This window comes from Ursus maritimus, unplaced genomic scaffold (assembly GCF_017311325.1).
Source record: "Ursus maritimus isolate PB19 unplaced genomic scaffold, ASM1731132v1 scaffold_28, whole genome shotgun sequence".
Taxonomy (NCBI): Eukaryota; Metazoa; Chordata; class Mammalia; order Carnivora; family Ursidae; genus Ursus; species Ursus maritimus.
The window spans coordinates 24,083,544-24,104,016 of record NW_024425341.1 but is presented as its reverse complement, the minus strand read 5'-3'; the positions used below and the strand labels follow the sequence as shown (position 1 = coordinate 24,104,016).

The following is a 20,473-nucleotide window of genomic DNA, read 5'->3' as shown; positions in this document are numbered from 1 at the left end:
GAACAGCGACTCTTCCCTGACACCTGGTCATTTCAGTTCTCTGAGGAACTGGCCTTAAATACCAAAAGAAAAGAGAATGTCTTCCAAAAGCAATTCATTTCAGCTCAGTGCCTGAAGGGGAGAATCAACCGCATCACCTGCTACTTCTGCCTCCTAATTTGAAGGAATGAAGACCATGTGACTTCCCGATTCGAAGCTGAGACAGACCAATCTGATTTTCCCTTCTGTGACATTCCAGTCATCAGCAGAGTTCCATTTTACAACATTCAGAGTTCTAAACTGATTCTAGGGTATTCACAAATATACAATATTCACACAATTTCACTTAGAATCTTTAACAAGAAATGTCAACATTATGTAACAATGTTATGGGGAAAAAAGCTACATTAGGTAGAATTTGGACTCAGTGTAGTCTGCAGTCTCTTTCACTTGTAAGTTTCTATGATTTTGTGACAATATTTTGCTAAATCCTTTGAGAGTTCTTTTCTCCTTGATGTGGCCCCAGTTTTGTTATACACACTCTGTAGAAAGCGTCTCTGGGTCTACCGTGGAACGCTTTGCAACTACCTTTATGCTTCCATCCAGTGGCTAAAATGTGTGAGTCATTCATCAAATACTTGTGCCAGTGAATAGAAATAAAGCAACCTCGCACTTGACAGTGATGTCCTTCCCACTGTCAAAGTGTACCCAAATCCATTATCTGCTAGGTGACTTTCACTTACTGGACAGTAATTTCATGACCATTTCCTACTAGCCAGCAATGGTCTTGGGCTTGAGATTACACAGAAGATAAGATACAACCACAGACAGTCAGATACAACCATACAGAGAGTGAAAAAGAGACGGGGAGGTGGACTACCGAAGGGCCCAGAGTGTGTGCACCTAGTGTGCCAGGGAGAGGGGTGGGTCGCATCGCCAATAGTGCCCATCGGAAAGCCTGGAACAGGCAACATCTAAGGCCTGAAGAATGTGCATTTGTTAGCCAGGTAAGATGATAGAAAGGCAGTCTAGTTGCTGAAATGAGAAATTTTATTTGCTTTTTAGTCTCTGTTAAAGTCTGAAGACTATGGAGTTATATGACCAAATTGTCCATTTTCCACAAGGGTATCTGCTTTTATCCTTCTCAGTTAATGAATTGTACAAACAGTACTTCACGCACCTGCCACAATTTGGATGGGTTTACTTATTACACGTCCACTAAGTATAAACAATAGCAAAGGATAAGAAAATCTATTAACTGCAAAATATAAAAGAGACATTGGGATGAGGGCAGCCCTACACATTTCAAAACAAGATATCAACTCATTAAGACAATGTGATCATACAGCCAGCCCCACACCATGACCCCAAGATTCCATGTTTTTGTTCCCTCCTTTGTTTCTTGTTAACATTTGGCTTCAGCTTAAACACAGATCATGATTTTTTTTTATTTTTTTTTTTTTATGGGTAATTCTGTGGCCAATATAATCACACCAGGAAGTCAATTCTTGAGAAGTGCCAGTTGGAAATGCTTTCAGTAAAGTGTGGAAAGAAAATCCAGGGAGTGATGAACATAAGCCTGCTTTATTTCTATATCAATCCCGCTAATGAGTTTAGTAATCTGCCACTAAGCCGAACCCGATACCACCGACTGGCAGCAGGCTGAGGAATGAGGCAGAATGCTAAAAAATTGTACTTCCATAGGATTTTTAATTCAGGAGATAGATAGATAGGTTTAGAGACATATCCTAAAAGAATTGCCAAATTTCCTTCTACTTCAAATATGAATTAGCAATTCCATTTCTCCCGTGTTTCTAGAACTCGTCAGTTTCTCCATATGCAGAAAAGTATGACTCTGCAATGGGAAATTCACCAACTCTTCAAGATGATTCTGAATCAGTGGCAGAACCAAGAATTCAAGGCCAGGGTGGGTGTTGTCCAGTTCTGGTCATGGGATTCTCTGTACTCTACATGCTATTCCATAAAATTATCATTGAAATTGGCCTAGAAAGACAAACTGAACAATGGACTAGGAATGCCATGCAATCCCAATACTAGTGAGATTCCATTTGTTCTGTAGAAGAATGAGCCAGGTCAGACGAAACTGGATGTTTCACCTTCTTGGCCAAGTGATTGCTTTTTGTCATGAGCTTTGACAATCACTGGCTTATAAGTTCATGCTATTCTGTATATAATGAAAGCTGTATTATTGTTTTCATGTATAAACTGTTAATGTATTTTGGTTAGAATGCCCCAAAATAAAAAAGGGGGATTGCTTTTCATAATCTTTCTCCAAATCTGGGTTAGGAGGGATAATCTGCCAAAGAAATTTAACTAAAACAGAGATTGGGAGCAAGGTTGACCGAAAGCTGCCCAGTTAACTTCATAGCATGCAAGGTGGGGACAGGAATGCCCTGTCGCCAGGAGGCTGCCTTGGGTTCCTGGTGTCCCCCTGGGTCAAGGTTCCCTGCAAACTGGGCCAGGGGCAGGACTCCATGGCTGGGAATTGGCCACACTCCCTGGGGAGCCCAGGTTGCTGTGAAATCTTGGGGGGCCAGCATGTGGGGACCAGGAAGGTCAGCAATGCGGGCTCTACCCACTACGCCAGGGCCCACAGCAGGACGCCCCCCGCCCCAAGCAGCTATTTCTAGGTCCATCTAAATTCCACATTTTAGCAGATCTCGTCCAACATTTCTGAGAGGACGGAGGTGGTTTCCTAAGCTTGTTTCTGGCAGAGTGGATATTCTGAACACTCGTTCCTGAACGAACTGGAATCCTTCAGTGCATGTAAGCATTCTATCCACACTCTCTGGAATTTGTATACGAAGCTATATTTTAGAGCTGGAACCTTCTACATGCAGAGGATGTGAGCAATGTTTAGCTTCCTACTGTGTTTCACTATTTGTTTCTTATTCCGTAATGAGCCATACAGTCCACAACCTCCTGAAAACACACTGCTGTGTTCTCTGAGTGACTGACCCAGGGCTCAGATCTCAGGTGGCAGATTCACCTTAACATCACAACACATGCAGAAGCTGAACACTTCCAACTTTCGGGTACTTTCAAGTAATGTATGCTAGAGTCTTCTACCATTACACATGCTTGTGTGAGTTTAGAAATGAATTCTGTGATTTGGAAATTTAACAAAGTTCCATTTTTTCACTTATTCCATAGAAACCCACTCTACCAGTAGAAATGTTGGACACAAGGGGCATCTGGGTGGCTCAGTAGGTTAAGGGTCCAACTCTTGATTTCAGCTCAGGTCATTATCTCGGGGTTGTGAGATTGAGCCCCAGGTCAGGCTCCGTGCTGGGCATGGAGTCTGTTTGGAATTCTCTCTCTCCCTCTCCTTCTTCTGCCCCCCCCCCACCCTGGCTCTTTCTCTTTTACTCTATCTCTAAAAAAAAGAAAAGAAAAAAAGAAATGTTGGACAGGATATCTTCCAGGGTGCAGGTGTGCCCTACACAGACCTGGAGCCTTGCATCCTCTGTGTGGAGTCATGCCATTAACAGGAACTGCAGAGCTGAACCTCTTTCCTCCCATGAGGTCACATTCACACACATGCACACACAACCCCCCACCCCCAGCCGAGAACTCACTGCTGTAAGGTCACCTTTTCACTGTGCCGGTTTATATCTGTGATGATACTGATATTGACCTGAGGACTAAAACTGAATACATGTATACATTTTTAGAAAATCTACAAAGCAAATATTCCACGTTTATATTTGCTTTGTGATTATTGGTACTCATTGCTGAAAATAAAATAGTCATAAATGGCCAGTACCTGTATAAGAATTAGACATGCAATTTGCTTCATTCTGTCCTTTCTGGACACTAACACTGGCTTTGGGCTAAGGGAAAGATTATTTGGCCGTGGTTTCCAAAGCCAATTTACAAGCTCTTCTTGAGTATTACCAGTCACAAAATGTCAGATGGCTCAGATCCACTTATATGCAGGGAAAACTTGGCATTAAACACCACTGGGTGGATCCATTTAAATCTTCAGGTCTGTACATATTAAAGGAACACATCTGAATACGGACAGACGAAATTTTTATCTTCCGCAAGTGCAGTATCTAGGGACAGTGCTCAGCAACTTGGCCTAAGTCAGAGAAAATGTGGTACCTTGGATAGCACACAAATATTTCCTGTCTGAGTATGGCACCTGCATGGGCCACATAGCACTTTGTGCATCAGTACAACAAAGGAGGGCCCAGTGCTTGCCACAAAATACGTGTGCATCAAATCGTTCTTGACACATCTTAGTCGAGGGTAATTGTTTTAAGCCATATTTAATACAAATAAAATTTCTGGATTTGGGTAGTCTCCGGGGCTTTCAGAAATCCTTTATCTGTTCCTTTTTGTGTAGATCCCCCAAATAATCACTCTATCATATCCCCTATGCCTGAAATTTCCTTCCCAAGCTTGCCTGCTTGTAACACATTGATGCACCCCTCCTAAGTCAGCCCAAATGTGCCCTCAGCATACAAACCCCAAAAGAATTTCTGCCCATTCATGTGCACCTCAAAGATCTCCCTTATTTTAGGTTTCCCTGCAATAGAAGAATCCATTTCTAGTACCATCCATTTATAATATCCAGACTGCTAGATTTTTTGCTGTTGTTTTTATGTTGTGAATTCAGCAAGTAGACACTTAATTTTTCTCACCTATCTCTGCTATTAGATCATGAGTTCTCAGAGCAGTGTCTTGCTCCACACACCAGCATCAAGCCTGTGCCCGACCTACAGCAGGTGTCTGTACGAGAGATGGCTTCATTTCTGTGAGCACGTTGCCATATGAGTGCCCCATGATTACTAAGAGTACTTCCCAGGACACGGTCTGTGCAGGTAGACCAAACTTCCTGCAGCAGCGACATCACCTCCTGCACTGCTCTGCCTCTTAGTTCCTTGGATGAATTTATTCCTCTTCTGCTTGTTGAAAATCCACCGGCTACTCAATGTGGCTTCCCTCATAACACTTCCTCTACCAGCCTCTCTCTCTCCTGCCCCAGCTCTCTCTCTGTTGCCATTCGTTAATCTCAAATTTTATCAAAGGGATTTGGTATTTATCTTATTTATTCCTCTGATTATACACTCCTGAGAAAAGGAGACCTGCATCCTATTAACCTTTACTTCCTATGCCATATTTCCTGAGGAATTAATGAGTATTGTTAGATAATATTCAAAAATATAGACAGAAGTGCTTGTGGCTGAGGAGAGTATCATGACATTTATCTCCCAGCCAGTGATGGTGTGTATGTAACATGTGAAGATTAGCACGGGCTCTTTCCAAACACTTTACCTTCCCTGGTATCCTGCAGCCTACACTGTACATGGGAGATTATACAGCAAAGATCAGGGGTGGGGCTGTCAACTTCCTGCTCTAATACCATCTTTCTGTTGTAATGTAAGTAAGCATTACCATACACGGCTGTAAAAATGTTTTACACGGATCTATCATGAAATACCAGACATTTGAAGAATGCTGTCCCATTTTGTTCTCTAAGCACTATGAAAAAAACATGGTCTAACAATATTATTTTGAGTCATGTCATCTAGCCATTTTACCCATAGGAATGTCACCATGATATTATATGTACAAAAGAATTCATCTTCTCATAGGTCATTACAATATAGCAAAGGCAAACTTATTTCAAATGCTAGCAAAACAATCTAATAAAAATAAAGTCATGTTCTTTGTGTGAGAGACATCTCGATCTATCACTGACATCTCAAATACTACACATTAAAAAGGTGGCAAAGTGGGGCTGATGATGTGTTATGATGTGTGAAAAAATCTGAATGAGATAAATGTTATCAAAAGATTAATGTCGGTTTCTACAGCAGGAGACCTGGATTACACCTCATCTCGTCTGTGTGCTCTCTGGTGGGTTCAGTGCGAACTACCACAGGGAAGATAAACAGAAGAAAATAATTAAGGGAGCGTGGGGATCATCAAAGCTCCCTGATGGATTATAAGGTCCTGATGAGTAGATGTGGGGTCAGCACTCTCAGTGCTGCATTCTCCAGCCAGGAAGATGTGTAACGTCACACGGCCAGATGGTAAATTAGAACAAGTCCTTGGTAATTTGCAGAGCCCAGGGAGACCCCAGTAGTAATACAACAATGGTGATTAAGTGTGGGCGGAACTTTATGAAAAAATACTCTGGTGCACACGGGCCTCACTTGGCCTGGAGTCCAGCTACCGTGATGTCTGCACACAGGGTTGTCCAGCTCCCCTTATGGAGTCCTGTCTCCAAAGTTCTGGCAGAGCATTCAGACTAGTGAGTTCCAACACAGCATGGTTCAGGGCTGCAATGTTTGGCAAAGAAGATCACCTTTCATCTCCTTAAATACAGCTCTCATGCAGATACAGTCTCAAGCCTCGCACTGTGAAAGTGCTGTCCGTCCGTGTGCTTAGCCATTTCTGCTGCAATCATCATCAGAGGAATCTGGCATGGTCTCCCCTGCCGGAAATCACTGGAAATAACCACAGGGCTACAACTGGAAATATGGGCCACGTTCCACAGGAAATAGAAGCAACATCTCAGGCAAAAGTGTTTTTTCGATAAACCATGAAAATCAATAAAATACCTGACCCCCAACTTGGAAAAATGCTTTCAGCAAAGTATTCTGCATTATAATGACAAGCATCAGAGACTCGGAATCAATGAAGCTCAAACGCTAAAGGATCCTGTGTAAAAACCTACCAAGCAGGCAACTGCCCCCACTCTTCTTTGCATTTTGGGGCAGATCTAACATGTTAAAAAATAATTAAAGGGAACATGTTTCTTATATTTAGTCTGAAAACTATTTTCTGCACAGTGTCTGCTATTACAAACCAATGGACGGAACTGTAATATGTCACTAATTGCATTAGCAACCCTGGTCCTTGCCTTTGGTAGATGTATTTAATTCATTTTATTTTTGTTTCTTTCCTTTTTTCATTTTTTCCCCATCCCTAACAACTGAGACCTGATTAAAACTTAGAGATCTCAATACAGGTCCTTATGGTTGGCACTACCCATCAATCAGGGCTGGCACTTGTGTGTGTGTGTGTGTGTGTGTGTGTGTGTGTGTGTGTGTGTGTGTGTATAATACCAAAAATCAACTTACTCCCTCTTTCATTCAATAGCATTTAAAATATCTGAAAAGAGCTGTTATTTATTTCCCAACTTTTCTCTCCGCCAAACTGATGGTCAGGAGTCATCCAAACATTCCTCAGCTACCATGGTTACCAGATCCTTCACCCTGGAAACATGCTGGTTCCTCACTGCCCACTTAAATTATTTCAGAGAAGTGAAACCATCATTCTGGATGTGGGCTTCCTAGACAGAGAATGAGGCGTATTCCATTCATGAGGTCTGGACATGATCAGCCTCAGGGCCACCTGGGCACATATGAACCTTCTGTTATTCAAAGCATCAACTCCTTCCCCGTGAGCTAAGATTTCCTAATTTCCTCATCACTATGTACATTGGAAGGTATTTTATTTCTTACTTTGAGTGAAATTTCCCATTAATTCCATTATTTCCTTCTGTGTTTTGTCTATCATTCAAATTGAAAAGATCCCGAATCTGTTGTTAGCGATGTATTTTCTCTCTTCCAGCTAGTATTATTATGCCCTTACCCAAGATCTGAATAGAAGTCTAGAATGGTCTAGAATGGGGGAGAGAATCATACAACCAGAAACCTTTCCAATGACTTCAACCCAATAATCGACATCGCTGTAGCCAGCCCCACCAGCAATTCTGAGAAGACAACATGCAGCCCATGTTACAGTTTCTCAACTGTAAAAGTTATAGAAAATCTTGATCTACACCTTGCTGAGAATTTAGGAGCACCATTTCTAAAGAGTATTTCTAAACACCCATCTAAGAGCAATGCCAGACCAAGATGGATCCAGACTTGCACATTATCTTGAGAAACTATTTAGCTCTTCATAAATATGCATCACCAAGATCTTACAAATAATAGAGTTGATTATCAGCTCTGTGTGTCATCAAATTAACAGATCCGTCATTTCTGTCAGCTTGCTTCTTTCCTTTTCCTGTGAACAATCACACGAGACATTTCTCTAACTCTACAGTACTTCCTTTTAATGACATCCCACAGGGGCACTGCCAGTGATTCAGCCTCCTCTCAGCCTCTCCACTGAAACTCTCAAGTTCCCTTGGACAGACTCACTTTCTCTCCAGGGGTCCCGGTTTCTAATATAAAAGCATGGTCTAACCTTTACACACCAAAACGAGTTTTGACACAGAAGACAGAATGAAGAGTTGGCCGAATCTTTCTACTTTACCTGGACCATCTGCTATTTTGATACCAACCACAATGAGCGAATTTGGTTGTCATTTCAAACATAACTTCTCCATGGTCCTTATATTTTCATGGTCCTGAACCTTTTCATTGGTCCCTGCTCATGATGGATCCATCCTTCATGTCATCGACTTTCACCTGTATTCCATTTGCTTAATACATTATAGGGGAGTTGCTTTGCTGGCAAATTGAGTTTCTTGTGGAACCTCTCATGTAACTGTCTCTGTTTTTTGGGGGGAAGTTTCCCATTTTCTCCTCATTGGAGTGATTTGTTTCTCAAAGTCAGAGTTATGGGGGTGGTTTTATTTAGGAGATGTCTCTTTTTAAAAATTGAAGCCATGGGATTATATCAATTATTTCCCGGATTTTTTGGAAAAATATTCTTATTGACGGCCTCTGTTGTCATTATAAGTAATTTTCACTCCGTGACTATCCAGTTTACCCTCATAGGGTCCAGAAGAACCTGAAGGTCACGCAAGATCATTCAGCTTATTAAAAATCCAGATTTTCTGGAGATCCATAACCATGGAAATGGACAAAGGAACAATTCAAATGACAAGAAATGGAAGGAAAATACTGGCAAGACTGGTAAACAAGAGGTCTGGGAGCAGCAGAGAATGAAGGACAAGATTAGCCATCGTAATGACAAGGGCACAAAACCCCCTTTGACGGCATGTGCTTTGGGGTGAGGTCTATTCTAGTCCCTCATTTCACTTCTAGTTAACCAACCAATTCCACCTCATTGGTCAGAATTAGCAGATAGTACACAACCTCTTTTATTCTATCTTGTTTTTGAGAAATACAGTTTTTGGCAAAATAACACAACATTTGCTCAGATACACTAGTTATATACGCTAAGAAGTCTGTGTTCTATGTTTAAACTGCCTAGGTTTAAATTCTGTTTGTGATATTATTGATTTTACAATGGTGGACAAATTCCTCATTATTCTAAGTTATTTCTTGTCTATAAATAGGAGTGATAAGAACTTCCCATACATTCTGATGAAGATTCAATAAAACTGAAAAACGCCTTGTACATTTTTCATTACCAATAAATAATATCATTCAAATTATTATACCCAAATTAGGCATCTAGGTAATTTTTAGACTATGGTGGTATCCACTTTCTACTTCTCAAGTATCTGTGCCAGATTAAGGGCTGGAGACTCTATTCTGTTTATCCATGTGACCATTTTAGAATTTTCTCTAGCACTGACTCTACTTCTGTTCTCCTGTCTGCTTACCTCAGCTGTGTCTCTATGGGTCCCACAGACATATACTGTGTTATCTGTACATCAGCATTCTATGATTCAGAAGAAGAGACACCTTGCATCGCCATATTCTATGCACAGGCACATCTCATTCCATTTTGCTTTGCAGATATTATTGCCTGTTTACAAAATGAAGGTTTGTGGTAACTCAGCATTGCGCAGGGACACTGGTGCCACTTTTCCAACAGAATTTGCTCACTTTGGGCTCCTGGGTGGCTCAGTCGGTTAAGTGTCTGACTTTGGCTCAGGTCATGATCCCAGGGTCCTGGGATCAAGCCCCGAGTCCAGGCTTCCTGCTCGGCGGGGAGACTGCTTCTCCCTCTCCCTCTGCCGCTCCCCCTGCTCATGCTCTCTCTCCTTCTCTCTCTCTCTCTCAAAAAAAATCTTAAAAAAAAAGAAAAGAATTTGCTCACTTCATGTCTCCGTGTCTCGTAATTCTGACAGTATTTCAAAACTTTTCATTAGGATTCTATTTGTTATGTGATCTGTGATCAGTGATCTTTGCTGTTACTGCTGGCATTGGTTTACAGCACCACAAACCACGCCCATGTGAGACAGTGAGCTTCACTGACACGTGGTGTGTGTGCTCTGATTGCTCTACTGACCAGCCATTCCCCCATCTTGTTCCCTCTCCTCCAGCCGCCCTATTCCCTCAGACACAACAATATTAAAATTAGGCTAAAAATAACCCTGCAATGAGCTCTAAGTGTTCAAATGAAAGAGTCGCACATCTCTCACTTTAAATTAAAACCTAGAAATGATTAAGCTTACTGAGGAAGGCATGTGGAAAGCCTTGATAGGCCAAGAGCAAGGCCTCTTGTGCCAAACAGCTAGCCAAACTGTGAATGCGAAGGAAAAACCCTTGGAGAAAATTAGAAATGCTATTCCAATGAGCACACAAATAATAATAAAGTGAAACAGCCTTATTATTGCTGGTATGGAGAAAGTCTGAGTGGTCTGGACAGAAGACCAAACCGGCCACACCATTCCTTTAAGCCAAAGTCTAATCCAGAACAAGGCCTAAATTCTCAGTTCTGTGAAAGCTGGGAGAGGTAGGGAATCCGCAGAAGAAAAGTCTGAAGCCAGCGGAAGTTGGCTGGTGAGGATTAAGGAGAGAAGCCATCTCCGTAAGATGAAGGGACAAGGTGAAGCAGCAGGTGCTGATGAAGAATTCAGGAAGGTGGCTACACTCAACCACAGATTGTCAGTGTAGACCAAACAGCCTTCTGTTGGGAGAAGATGCCATCTAGGACTTTCCCAGCCAGAGAGACGTCAATGTCTGGCTTCAAAGCTGCAAAGGACAGGCTGGCTCTCCTGTGAGGAGCTAATGCAGCTGGTGACTCTAAGTGGAAGCCAGCGCCCACGTACCATTCTGAAAATCTAGGGCCCTTCAGAATCATGCTGAGTCTACTCTGCCTGTGCCCTGTACATGGGACAACACAGCCCGGATGACGGTACATCTGTCTACAACATGGTTTACTGATTATTTCAAGCCCCCTGTGGAGACCTAATGCTCAGGGAAAAAAAGATTCCGTTCAAAATATTGCTGCTCACTGACAATGAGCACCTGGTCACCCAAGGGCTCTGACGGAGACAGAGAATGAGATTAATATGGTTCATGTCTGCCAATGCAGCATCCATACTGCAGCCCATGATCAAGGAATCTTTTCAACTTTCAAGTCTTACTATTGAAGGAATGCATTTCATAAGGCTATAGCTGCCATAGATGGTGAGTCCTCTGAAGGCTCAGTAAACTGAAAACCTTCCAGAAAGGATTCACCATTCTAGTTGCCATTAAGAACATATGTGATTCATGAGAAGGGGTCAGATTATCAACACAAATGGGAGTCTGGAAGAAGCGGATTCCCATCCCCATGGATGACGTGGAGGGTTCAAGAAACCACAGAGGGGGTGGAAGGAGCCAGAGAACGAGAATCAGAAGTGAGCCTGCAGGTGGGCCTGCACTGCTGTGCTCTCAGGATCAAAGTCCAACAGATGAGGGATTGCTTCTGTGGATGAGCAAAGATGGTTTCTTGAGATGGAATCTACTCCTGGGGAAGACGCCGTGAAGACTGTTGAAATGACAACAAAGCATTCAGAACATTACATAAACTCAGTTGATAAAGCAGCAGCAGAGTTTGAGAGGTCTGACTTCAATTTGAAAGTAGTTCTGTGAATAAAAGGCTATCAAACAGTATCACCTGCTGCAGACAAACTGTGAAAGGAAGAGCCAATCAATGCAGCAAACTTCAATGTTCTTATTTTAAGAAACTGCCACAGCCATCCCAACTTAAGCAAACACCACCCTGATCAGCCAGCAACCACCAATACTGAAGCAAGACCCTCCACGAGCGAAAAAGATTACAACTCCCTGAAAGCTCAGGGGCTGGTTAGCATTTTTGAGCAGTAAAGATTTTTAATTAAGGGACATACATAATATAATAAAAATTATTATAAAAAAGGATATACATTTTTAGACAATGCTATTGCACATTAATAGACTATGGAATAGTGTAAACATAAATTTTATATGCACTGGGAAACCAAAAATATTCACTGGGCTCACTTTATTGCTATATTTGCTTTATTATGGTGGTCTGGATCAATCCACAATATCTCCAAGGTAGGTCTATATTATGAATTAAACTTTCAAGTCTCAGTGGTATCTGTGAAACCATATCTACTGAGTTTTGAAAATCTTTATATTAATTGTATTACTCATTCTTTACTCATCGGTTTGTGAACATATGTGGCTGTGTCATATCTAATACTGTTCTAATAGTTTTTCTTTAAGATTCTCTGCCTCTTCCAATTTCATTATTCCTTATATTCTAGATCCAGGTTCTAGAACACTAATGTTTCATACATGATTGTCCAGACATATTTACTCTTTATTTTCAGTTTAAAATTCCTTCTGAACACTCCCTCTCCCAGAAGCTTCTAAGACATACTGCATCACACCAAAGCCACACTTCTGGGCACCTTGGCCCTGCCAACCATGCACTATGTTGCCCAACCTTTCTACTTCAAAGTCCTACCTTCAGTCAGAAGATACCACGGAAAAGGTGAAGGCTTATTGGGGATCAGTAAGACTCTGGCAGACCCCATGATAGAACAGTTCCAGAAATTGGATGTGCCACTCAAACTCCCCGAGGCCACAATAACCCTCTTACTTAATGAGGTTTTAGTCAGCAATACAGCCCTAATCAAATGTAAATTGCCATTGCTTTTCCATCATCACAATCATAGCAGTGATTAAGTTTCTTAGATCATCCGGTTCCCTTCTATGGTGCTGACGTCACTCATGAGAACCGAGAGCTGCCTTAAGGAGAGTCGTACTCAATGACGAGACACCCCATAAGAACATTTAGGAAGGCATAGACGATCTCAGAAACACTAAGGACTGTCAGCGAGAAGCCCCATACATAGTCCGAGGAAGTTTGCAGCTTACGGAAAACCGTACTGACCACACCCATCAAGAATATATGCGTATACACACAAGAAGCATGCCAGCAGCTTTCATGTAGGGATGATGGTGAGTTCTAGAAAGCAGGTGCCATTTTATGGATAAGAGTGAGAAACTCCTTTTGCTGGTTGATTTTCTCTGGAATTACTAATTTAGTTTCATTCTCACTCTTGTTTTTTTTTTCCTTTTTCCCCCAATTCTCCTGAGTATTTCTTCAAATCACCTCAAGTAAAAAGAACAGATTTTTACTATTCAAAATTTACCGGTCCTGGCTTCATTCCTGAGTGATTTCCAGCCCACAAGAGAGTCAGAGACTTAAACTTTCCAGATTCTACAGCTTTTGAGTGATTACAGAATTACTGAGATCCCAGAAAGAGGTCAAGAGCGCGAAAGGCAGTTAACCTGTTTTACAAATTACTTGGAGACCTACAGGTTCATTATAAATCAGTATACTTTACGCTGCCTATTCAACAATTTCCTTATGTTTATTCACAAAAGATTTTTTCAATGAAAAAATTTTCAACTCCATTTTTAAAAATAAGCATGCAGAAAATTTTCATCTTGGGGCAAAGGAAGAACAAGTTATCGTACACACGTTCCATTTGAAATTTTTCATTGTACTTACGTTGATTGGTCTTACTTCCACTTAGTGACACAATCTTAAAAGTTTTAAAAGATAAAGTGTGTAAGAGTTTTGAACATCATTTTTGTATGTCCTAAAATCCTGATGACATTAAGTGCAGTGATATCCTCAGCACTCTGTATAAGAGTGTTTAAGTCACTTAAGGCAATATGTGACTTTCATTTATTGGTCAGATTTAAAAAAAAAATCCCTTCAGCTACTTACAGAAGAAGTCCCGGAGTGAAGTGGAGTGTTGAAGCCTGAGGGAGGATTTAGTAGCTTTGTGGGGGCATTTATAGGAAGAAGTGCTATGCTTTGCCCACCCGTGCTGTATTTTTAAGGCTTACATGAATGAAAGAAGTGCCAGATGATAGATGAATTTACCCAGACATCGCGTTTCCATGCCACTCCAGAGTCCATTGGCTAAGCATTCTCTGACGTGAGACCCCACAAGGGTATAGCCCGTGTTGCACGTAAATATGGCCGTGGCCCCGTAGACCGTCAGTGTGCCAATCTTGTTACCGTTTGGGGGAAAGGAGAGGCTTCCGCAGGAGATCACTAGAAGGAAAACAAAAAGCAAATATTATTTCAAGTCCACAGATTATTCTTTTGCTTAAAAATGACAAAATCTTCAGTATTAATGTTTATTTGGGACAGGGATGTCTGCTTAGGTTGGGTAGGTTGACCACATAGGAAGATAAATTTTCCTTTTCTTATACTCCTGAAATGAAAATGTGAGCAGATTCTAAGACCGAGCAGTGTATAGACATCATCCCACAAGCAGGCCGGTCGAACGTGTGGGCTGCCTGCCCGCCCTCCTGCGTGCATCGGCCATGGGAACCACACAGCAGTTACTGGACATGGGAATTATCGAACTGCGCGAATTAAGGAACGAGAGTGGTCTTCCGCAAGTCAATGAGCCGCTGCACAAAACTGAGGACGCTCGCTCCCATGGAAGGCCTGAGTTCACCGTTTCTTTCATCGACTTGCATGATCTGTCGGGATCGAGAGCTCCATAAAAATGCTGACTATGCAGCCATGTGGAGACTTCCCGAAAATTAAGAAATACAAAATCCAGGCCTTCAGTGGTTGCTGGGTGACCATATGTCCCTGGTGTACACCTGTTTTCCCAGCATGATCATTAACAGGGTCCACTTTCAACCTCAAGATGACTCCAGCTGGGGAGACAGAGTCAACGATCAGCTTTCATTATCTATCCTTATCGTACCGCCCAACTCCCCACACTCCAAACCCAGAAACGTTTGAGCACAAAAGGTCAGTGTAATCTCAGGAGAAGAAGAAACCACAGTCATCAAGGCCAGGTGCTCTGCAGCAGCTTATGAGTGCCCCACACACGTAAGAACCAGGGTGTGGGAGCCACTCTAAGAGGAGCACGGAGTTCCCGCTGCACTGAGTTATCACACGTAAGGGGCTTCGGACAAAGGTAGCAAGTAGCTAACAATGGCTGCAACCCTGGTAATAGTAAACTGATCAGACGCGGTAAGAGGATTATGAACCCAGATTCTAGCTGCCGGCAACTCAGGTTCAAAGCTAGCTTTGCCATTCCCTCCTCCAAGTCCCTGGGCTCTCATGAGCTCCTCTCTTGAGGGTCGATAGCGGCACCTGCCCCACAGAACTGTGCACTGGATTCAAAGACAGGACACATGCAAAGAGCAAAGCGATGCCTTGCACATGACCAGGCCTCAGTCAGGGTGACCTAGCGTGAAGCAGATCTGGGACCTATTCTGTGAACCGAGTCAGTGGGAACACCTTTACTGATACTTCGAGTGAAGTGAAGGCAGAGTTTACAGGTGTCCCGTTTAGACCAGTCTTTTGCACCAGGCTGATCTTACTCAGGTATTATAACTGTGGTTCCACTTCAAACAGACAGACACAGCCAAGTGGTATGCGTTCTAGGGGATTGCTCACTGGGAATTTGGACAGTTCAGCTCCAGAGTAGGTCGTGATCGGAACATTATTGTTGTTGATTTACTAGTTTCTGGGGTCCCTAAACTCTTACACGTTTACATCTCACACATTTAGTAATGTCGTTAACACGTTCGCTATACCAGATGTTAATGAATTCCAGTAGAATTTATTTTATTTTTTACAGTTTATTATGAACTTTTCATTAAGCCTTTCCCAAACATACTATGAACTTCACCTTGAGTTACGGTATTTAAAGATCCACGTGTAGCCATTTAGGATAATTGCATCATGTTCTGAAACTTCTGCACAGCTCAGAAAAGTGTTAACTAGCAATGAGGTCTGAGCCCATGTCCTCGGAGGTTTTAATGCACCCACAGTGGAAGACTAGCAGAAAGGCTCACTCTGCTTTGCTTCTGCTGCATTCTTTCAGCCTCTGTTCAGAATACCCCGGGAATGAACATGTTTTAGGTCTGTCCTCTACTGAGGTTCACTAGACTGTAAAGAAGAGCTAATGGAGCAAACTTTCAGCTTTTCAGCAGCTGGATAATGGGGCCTCAGATGGTGGAGTTTCACTTGGCAGGAAACCCAATACATTAATGAGGATAGCAGCACTAATTTGGAAAAGCTACCCTGATTGAAAGGGAGAACTCCCCAACACATTCACACACTCACACACACAACTTTGTCAAATACCCAAGGTAAAGCCTCATTTCCATGTTCTTTTCTCCCCTCGAGTTTTCAAAATGAACTGTTTGCCTTTTCCCCTTCCGTTAGAGACATACTCGTGCACACAGTCGAAAGTGCCACCTCTGAGTTGTCAGAGTGCGGTTCACACACAGAGGATGTGAGCCAGAGGCACCCCACCTGCCCCCCGGCTCTGCCCCGACGTGCTGTCCATATGGTATTCTCTCACTGTTCCCAGGGATGACAAGCCGACAAGCCGTGTTTCTCTCCCTGCAGGGAGGCCTCCTTCCTCTTGTGTTCAGTTCCAGAGTATATTCATATTGAAATCCTTGACTTTGAAAAAAAATCATATTGTGACATAGCATTTCTCATGCCTGCTAGGCCAGCGTTCCTATTGAAAATATGGATATTGTTGGTAAGTGTGGAAAATAAATATAAGGTCAAGAGTAGGGACTTTCAAATACATTCAATCCAGAAAAGGCCTACTGAACACGCAGATGAACAGCAAACACAGGATGTGACGTGCCTATGAACGGGGCCAGGCCGTCTACCATGAAGAAAGGTCAACAGACACATGATCCTTTGGAGGTATGTGAAGGCATGCTGTGTAGACCACAGTCTGGATTCACTCTATTAGGCCCAGAGGAATGAAGCCAAGAAGCCTGGATGTAAGTCAACAAGAAGGCCTTGCTCAAAGTGAAATATTCAAACGTGCAATCAGCTGCCCCTGGGCTCACGAGTGCCCCTAGAATTATTTCATGCCGACGGGACATTTATTTGTGACTACACTGTAGAAAATTCAACTTCAGGTTGCTCTGAATGATGATCGATGTCCACTCCAACATGGAATGGAGTGAGAATGTTCTTTCTGTAGTTTCTTCAGACAAAGGAAACCGGCTGATGGACAGATACTATCCATGTGCTGTGTGCATCAATCCATTTTTAACGGAAGGAAAAAGGCAAATAAAAAATTCATTTTGAAAACTTAATGATCATCCAGGTGCACCCCCAGTTACAAATAGAGGGCTATCAAAGACTGGCCTGCTTACTTCACCATTTGATCCAGGTCTAATTTAAGAGAACTCTTTAAATTAGCAGTTAGGAAGGAGCCACGGTCCAGAATTCAGGCTGTGTTCTCTGAATATCTACAATATAACGAAATCCCGGTGTAGTGCTGTCTGTGAGTTGCATGTAAAATTTAAAATGCAAAGATGGTTTCTTTTTGAGTCATGGAATTCTGTGATAAATACTTTTCTTTTTTTTGATAAATATTTTTCTTACTTTTTAAAGCAATAAGTCAAGCAATAAAGAAATATAACAAGAAGAAAGCAATAGGCTCCCACTTTGATGTAGTCCTTGTGCTGGGGAGCTATACGGACACCCCGGAGATGGAACTTTAATCTGGTGTTCTTGTCCCTGTAGGGATGACCACTGGAAGTTGGCTCTCCTGGAAGAGAGTGACAGCTAAGCTCACAGTTTCAAGGTGGGACTAGGTCTCCCATCCTCTTCACCTGGGTTTGGTCTCAGGTAGCCTGGAGTTAGGATAATACAAACCCTTCAAAGAGTGGTGACTATCCACTGATTTCAGGCTTATTATGGATATACTGAGAAGGCGGTCAAGGGTCATGTCTTCATCTGGGGCTAAACGGACAAGCAGAATAGGGTATCCTAGTACTCCAGCCCTTAAGCAAGTGGATAACCGAAAGAGTTAGGTCCAGGTGATCTTGTGGATGGGGACATTCTAAGATGAGCCACAGGCAAACAACAGCACAAATAAATCCTTAGTTACACCAATGATTGGAAAAATGATACACTTGAAGATTCTATTGGTCCAGTTCCAATAAAATGTTGAGAAAGAGTTGGTATTTCTTTTGTGACGAAGCTACCACAAAATGGCAAATGGGGCTTAGGAATGTGTCATTTAAATTAATTTCAAGTAAGAAATTAAATAGCATTTGAACTTCTTGGGGCTTATCATGCACTTACTTAATTGCAAAGTATTCTACTTCCAGGATTCATATCAGGGTTTTCTGAGTATATGTTGACAAGGTAGCAAAATAGGAGATAAATGTAATTTAAACATATTTTAAATATATATATTTAAATAATATAAATATATATATATATATATATATTAATGTGTTATAGCAAGGATGAACTAAAACATGCCTTTATTTTTTTATTATGTTCAATTAACCAACATATAGTACATCATACTTTTATTTATTTATTTTTTTATAGAACCCAGAAAATATCACATACGTGTTAAGGCTCTAAAATTGTTTCACTTTATTTTTGGTAATAGTCATTACTGTTTATAGAAATATGGTATTATGGTAAGGTATAATCATCTTATTGTTATTTTAAATAAATTAATGAAGATTTTTCTCCATTTAAATTTAAACGAATCAATATAAAGACATCAAAATAAATCTTGACTTGAATTTATGTTAAAAATTTTAAAAAGGTCTTTGTGGCAAGCAGAGTTCAAAGATGGTACCCTAAGATTTCTGCCCCCTGGTGTAAAATTCTCTCCCTTTGGTGTAGGCAGAACCATGGTGAGGTTACGCATGTTTTCTTTGAGTTAATCCAAATGGGGTTATCTGTTGGGACTGACCCATTGAAGGAACCCTTAAAGAACTGAGTTCTTCCTGGAGCCAGAGATTTGAATCACAGGAGGGCCTGGAGGGATGGGCAGTGAATTGGAAAGAGCTATGCATGGCCCCCCGGAGCTGAGGGCATTTCCCAGTTCACAGTCAGCAGCAGTGTGAGCACTCAGCTGTAAATTGCACAGACATGAATTCCACCAACAAACAGTGTGGCCCATCCTCCCCCAGCAGGGCTCCAGACAAGGACACGGCCAACACCTTGATCTCAATCTTCAGCAGAGGACCCAGCTAAAAAGTGGCAAACATCTGCCCCCGGAAACTGTGACATAACAGTTCTGTGTTGTTTTACATTATGTTTGTAATGATTCCATAGCAACAGAGAATGAAGACAGGTCCTCAATAATGTTTAACGCTATGAGGTACTGGGATGAATGATCTTGAGAACCACTACTGTCAAACAGGCTGGGATATACGTCCCATAGAAGTTTACAGAATGACATCGGTGAAGGGGTTTCTGGGCTTGTGTTCTCTAGAATCACTTCCGGAACATTTCAGTCAAAGAGAGGACTGGGGAAAGGGGCATTAATACTCCAGGAAACAAACTGAGGGTTTCAGAAGGGAGGGTGTGGGGGATGGGTAGCCCGGTGAAGGGTATTAAGGGGGGCACGTATTGCATGGAGCACTGGGTGTTATATGCAAACAATGAATCATGGAACGTTGCATCAAAAACTAAGGATGTACTGTATGGTGACTAACATAATGTAATAATAATTAAAAAAAAGACTGCTGAGATTTCAGATTGCACCACACTTTGAACACAATGCTAGGCATTGTGATAACTCAGTGACGCATAAATGTTTCTGAAAAGAGAAGAACATTTTGATAATTTTTTTTGTTAGTGCAAAACTTAAAAACAAATCAATAAAGTTAGAAATTAATTGAAAATATCCATATCAAGTCTTTTTTGGGGAAGAAAACAGAAAGATTTCAGTTTGGTCACAAAAGCCATAACAGGCTTGGTGTCAGCTTCCTTCTCCACTGATAACATGAACAACACGATGCATACCCTTGGGCACACATGTGGGTCTCCAACACCATTTTCCAACAAAAGGGCTCCTTGGAGAATGGCTGATTCTATGTTTAGGTAAGGAAAAAAAAACAAAACAACTCAGGTTGAGCATAAAACATCTTGTCCTTATGAGAAAACAGGGACAACTTCAAAGATGTCAGAGGACAAGATGGAGTCAGGTAGAAGGGACTCACTCTGGCCACACCGTGATGATGTGAACTACCAACATAGATAAAAAAAATAAATTAAATAAACAAATAAAATAAAATAAACACACACACAAATAGCAAGCAATGACTTCATGGACCCCACTAACTCTGGACAAGGCCACATGTCCATGATGGAATTCAAGAGAGACAAGTAACAACAACTCACGCCAAGCAAAGCCAGTCAATGAACAGTTGACCGTTTGCAAAATCCATCTGCATGCTAAGACAGCAGTGGATAGCCCCACATTCATGTACTTCTGGCTGTTGTCCTTGGACCCAACTCAGTATTGCAATCCCAGACTGAAGTCTATTAA

At 41.8% G+C, this 20,473-nt stretch overlaps 1 protein-coding gene across 1 annotated transcript in view; it reads right to left on the bottom strand.

Moving 5' to 3' along the window:
• Positions 1 to 20,473, bottom strand: part of CSMD1 (CUB and Sushi multiple domains 1) — a 1,580,412-nt gene that overhangs the window by 57,600 nt on the left and 1,502,339 nt on the right. The window contains exon 52 of the mRNA XM_040643176.1: positions 14,044 to 14,217. Within this exon, the coding sequence (XP_040499110.1) occupies positions 14,044 to 14,217 (174 nt within the window). The remainder of the gene's footprint in view (positions 1 to 14,043; positions 14,218 to 20,473) is intronic.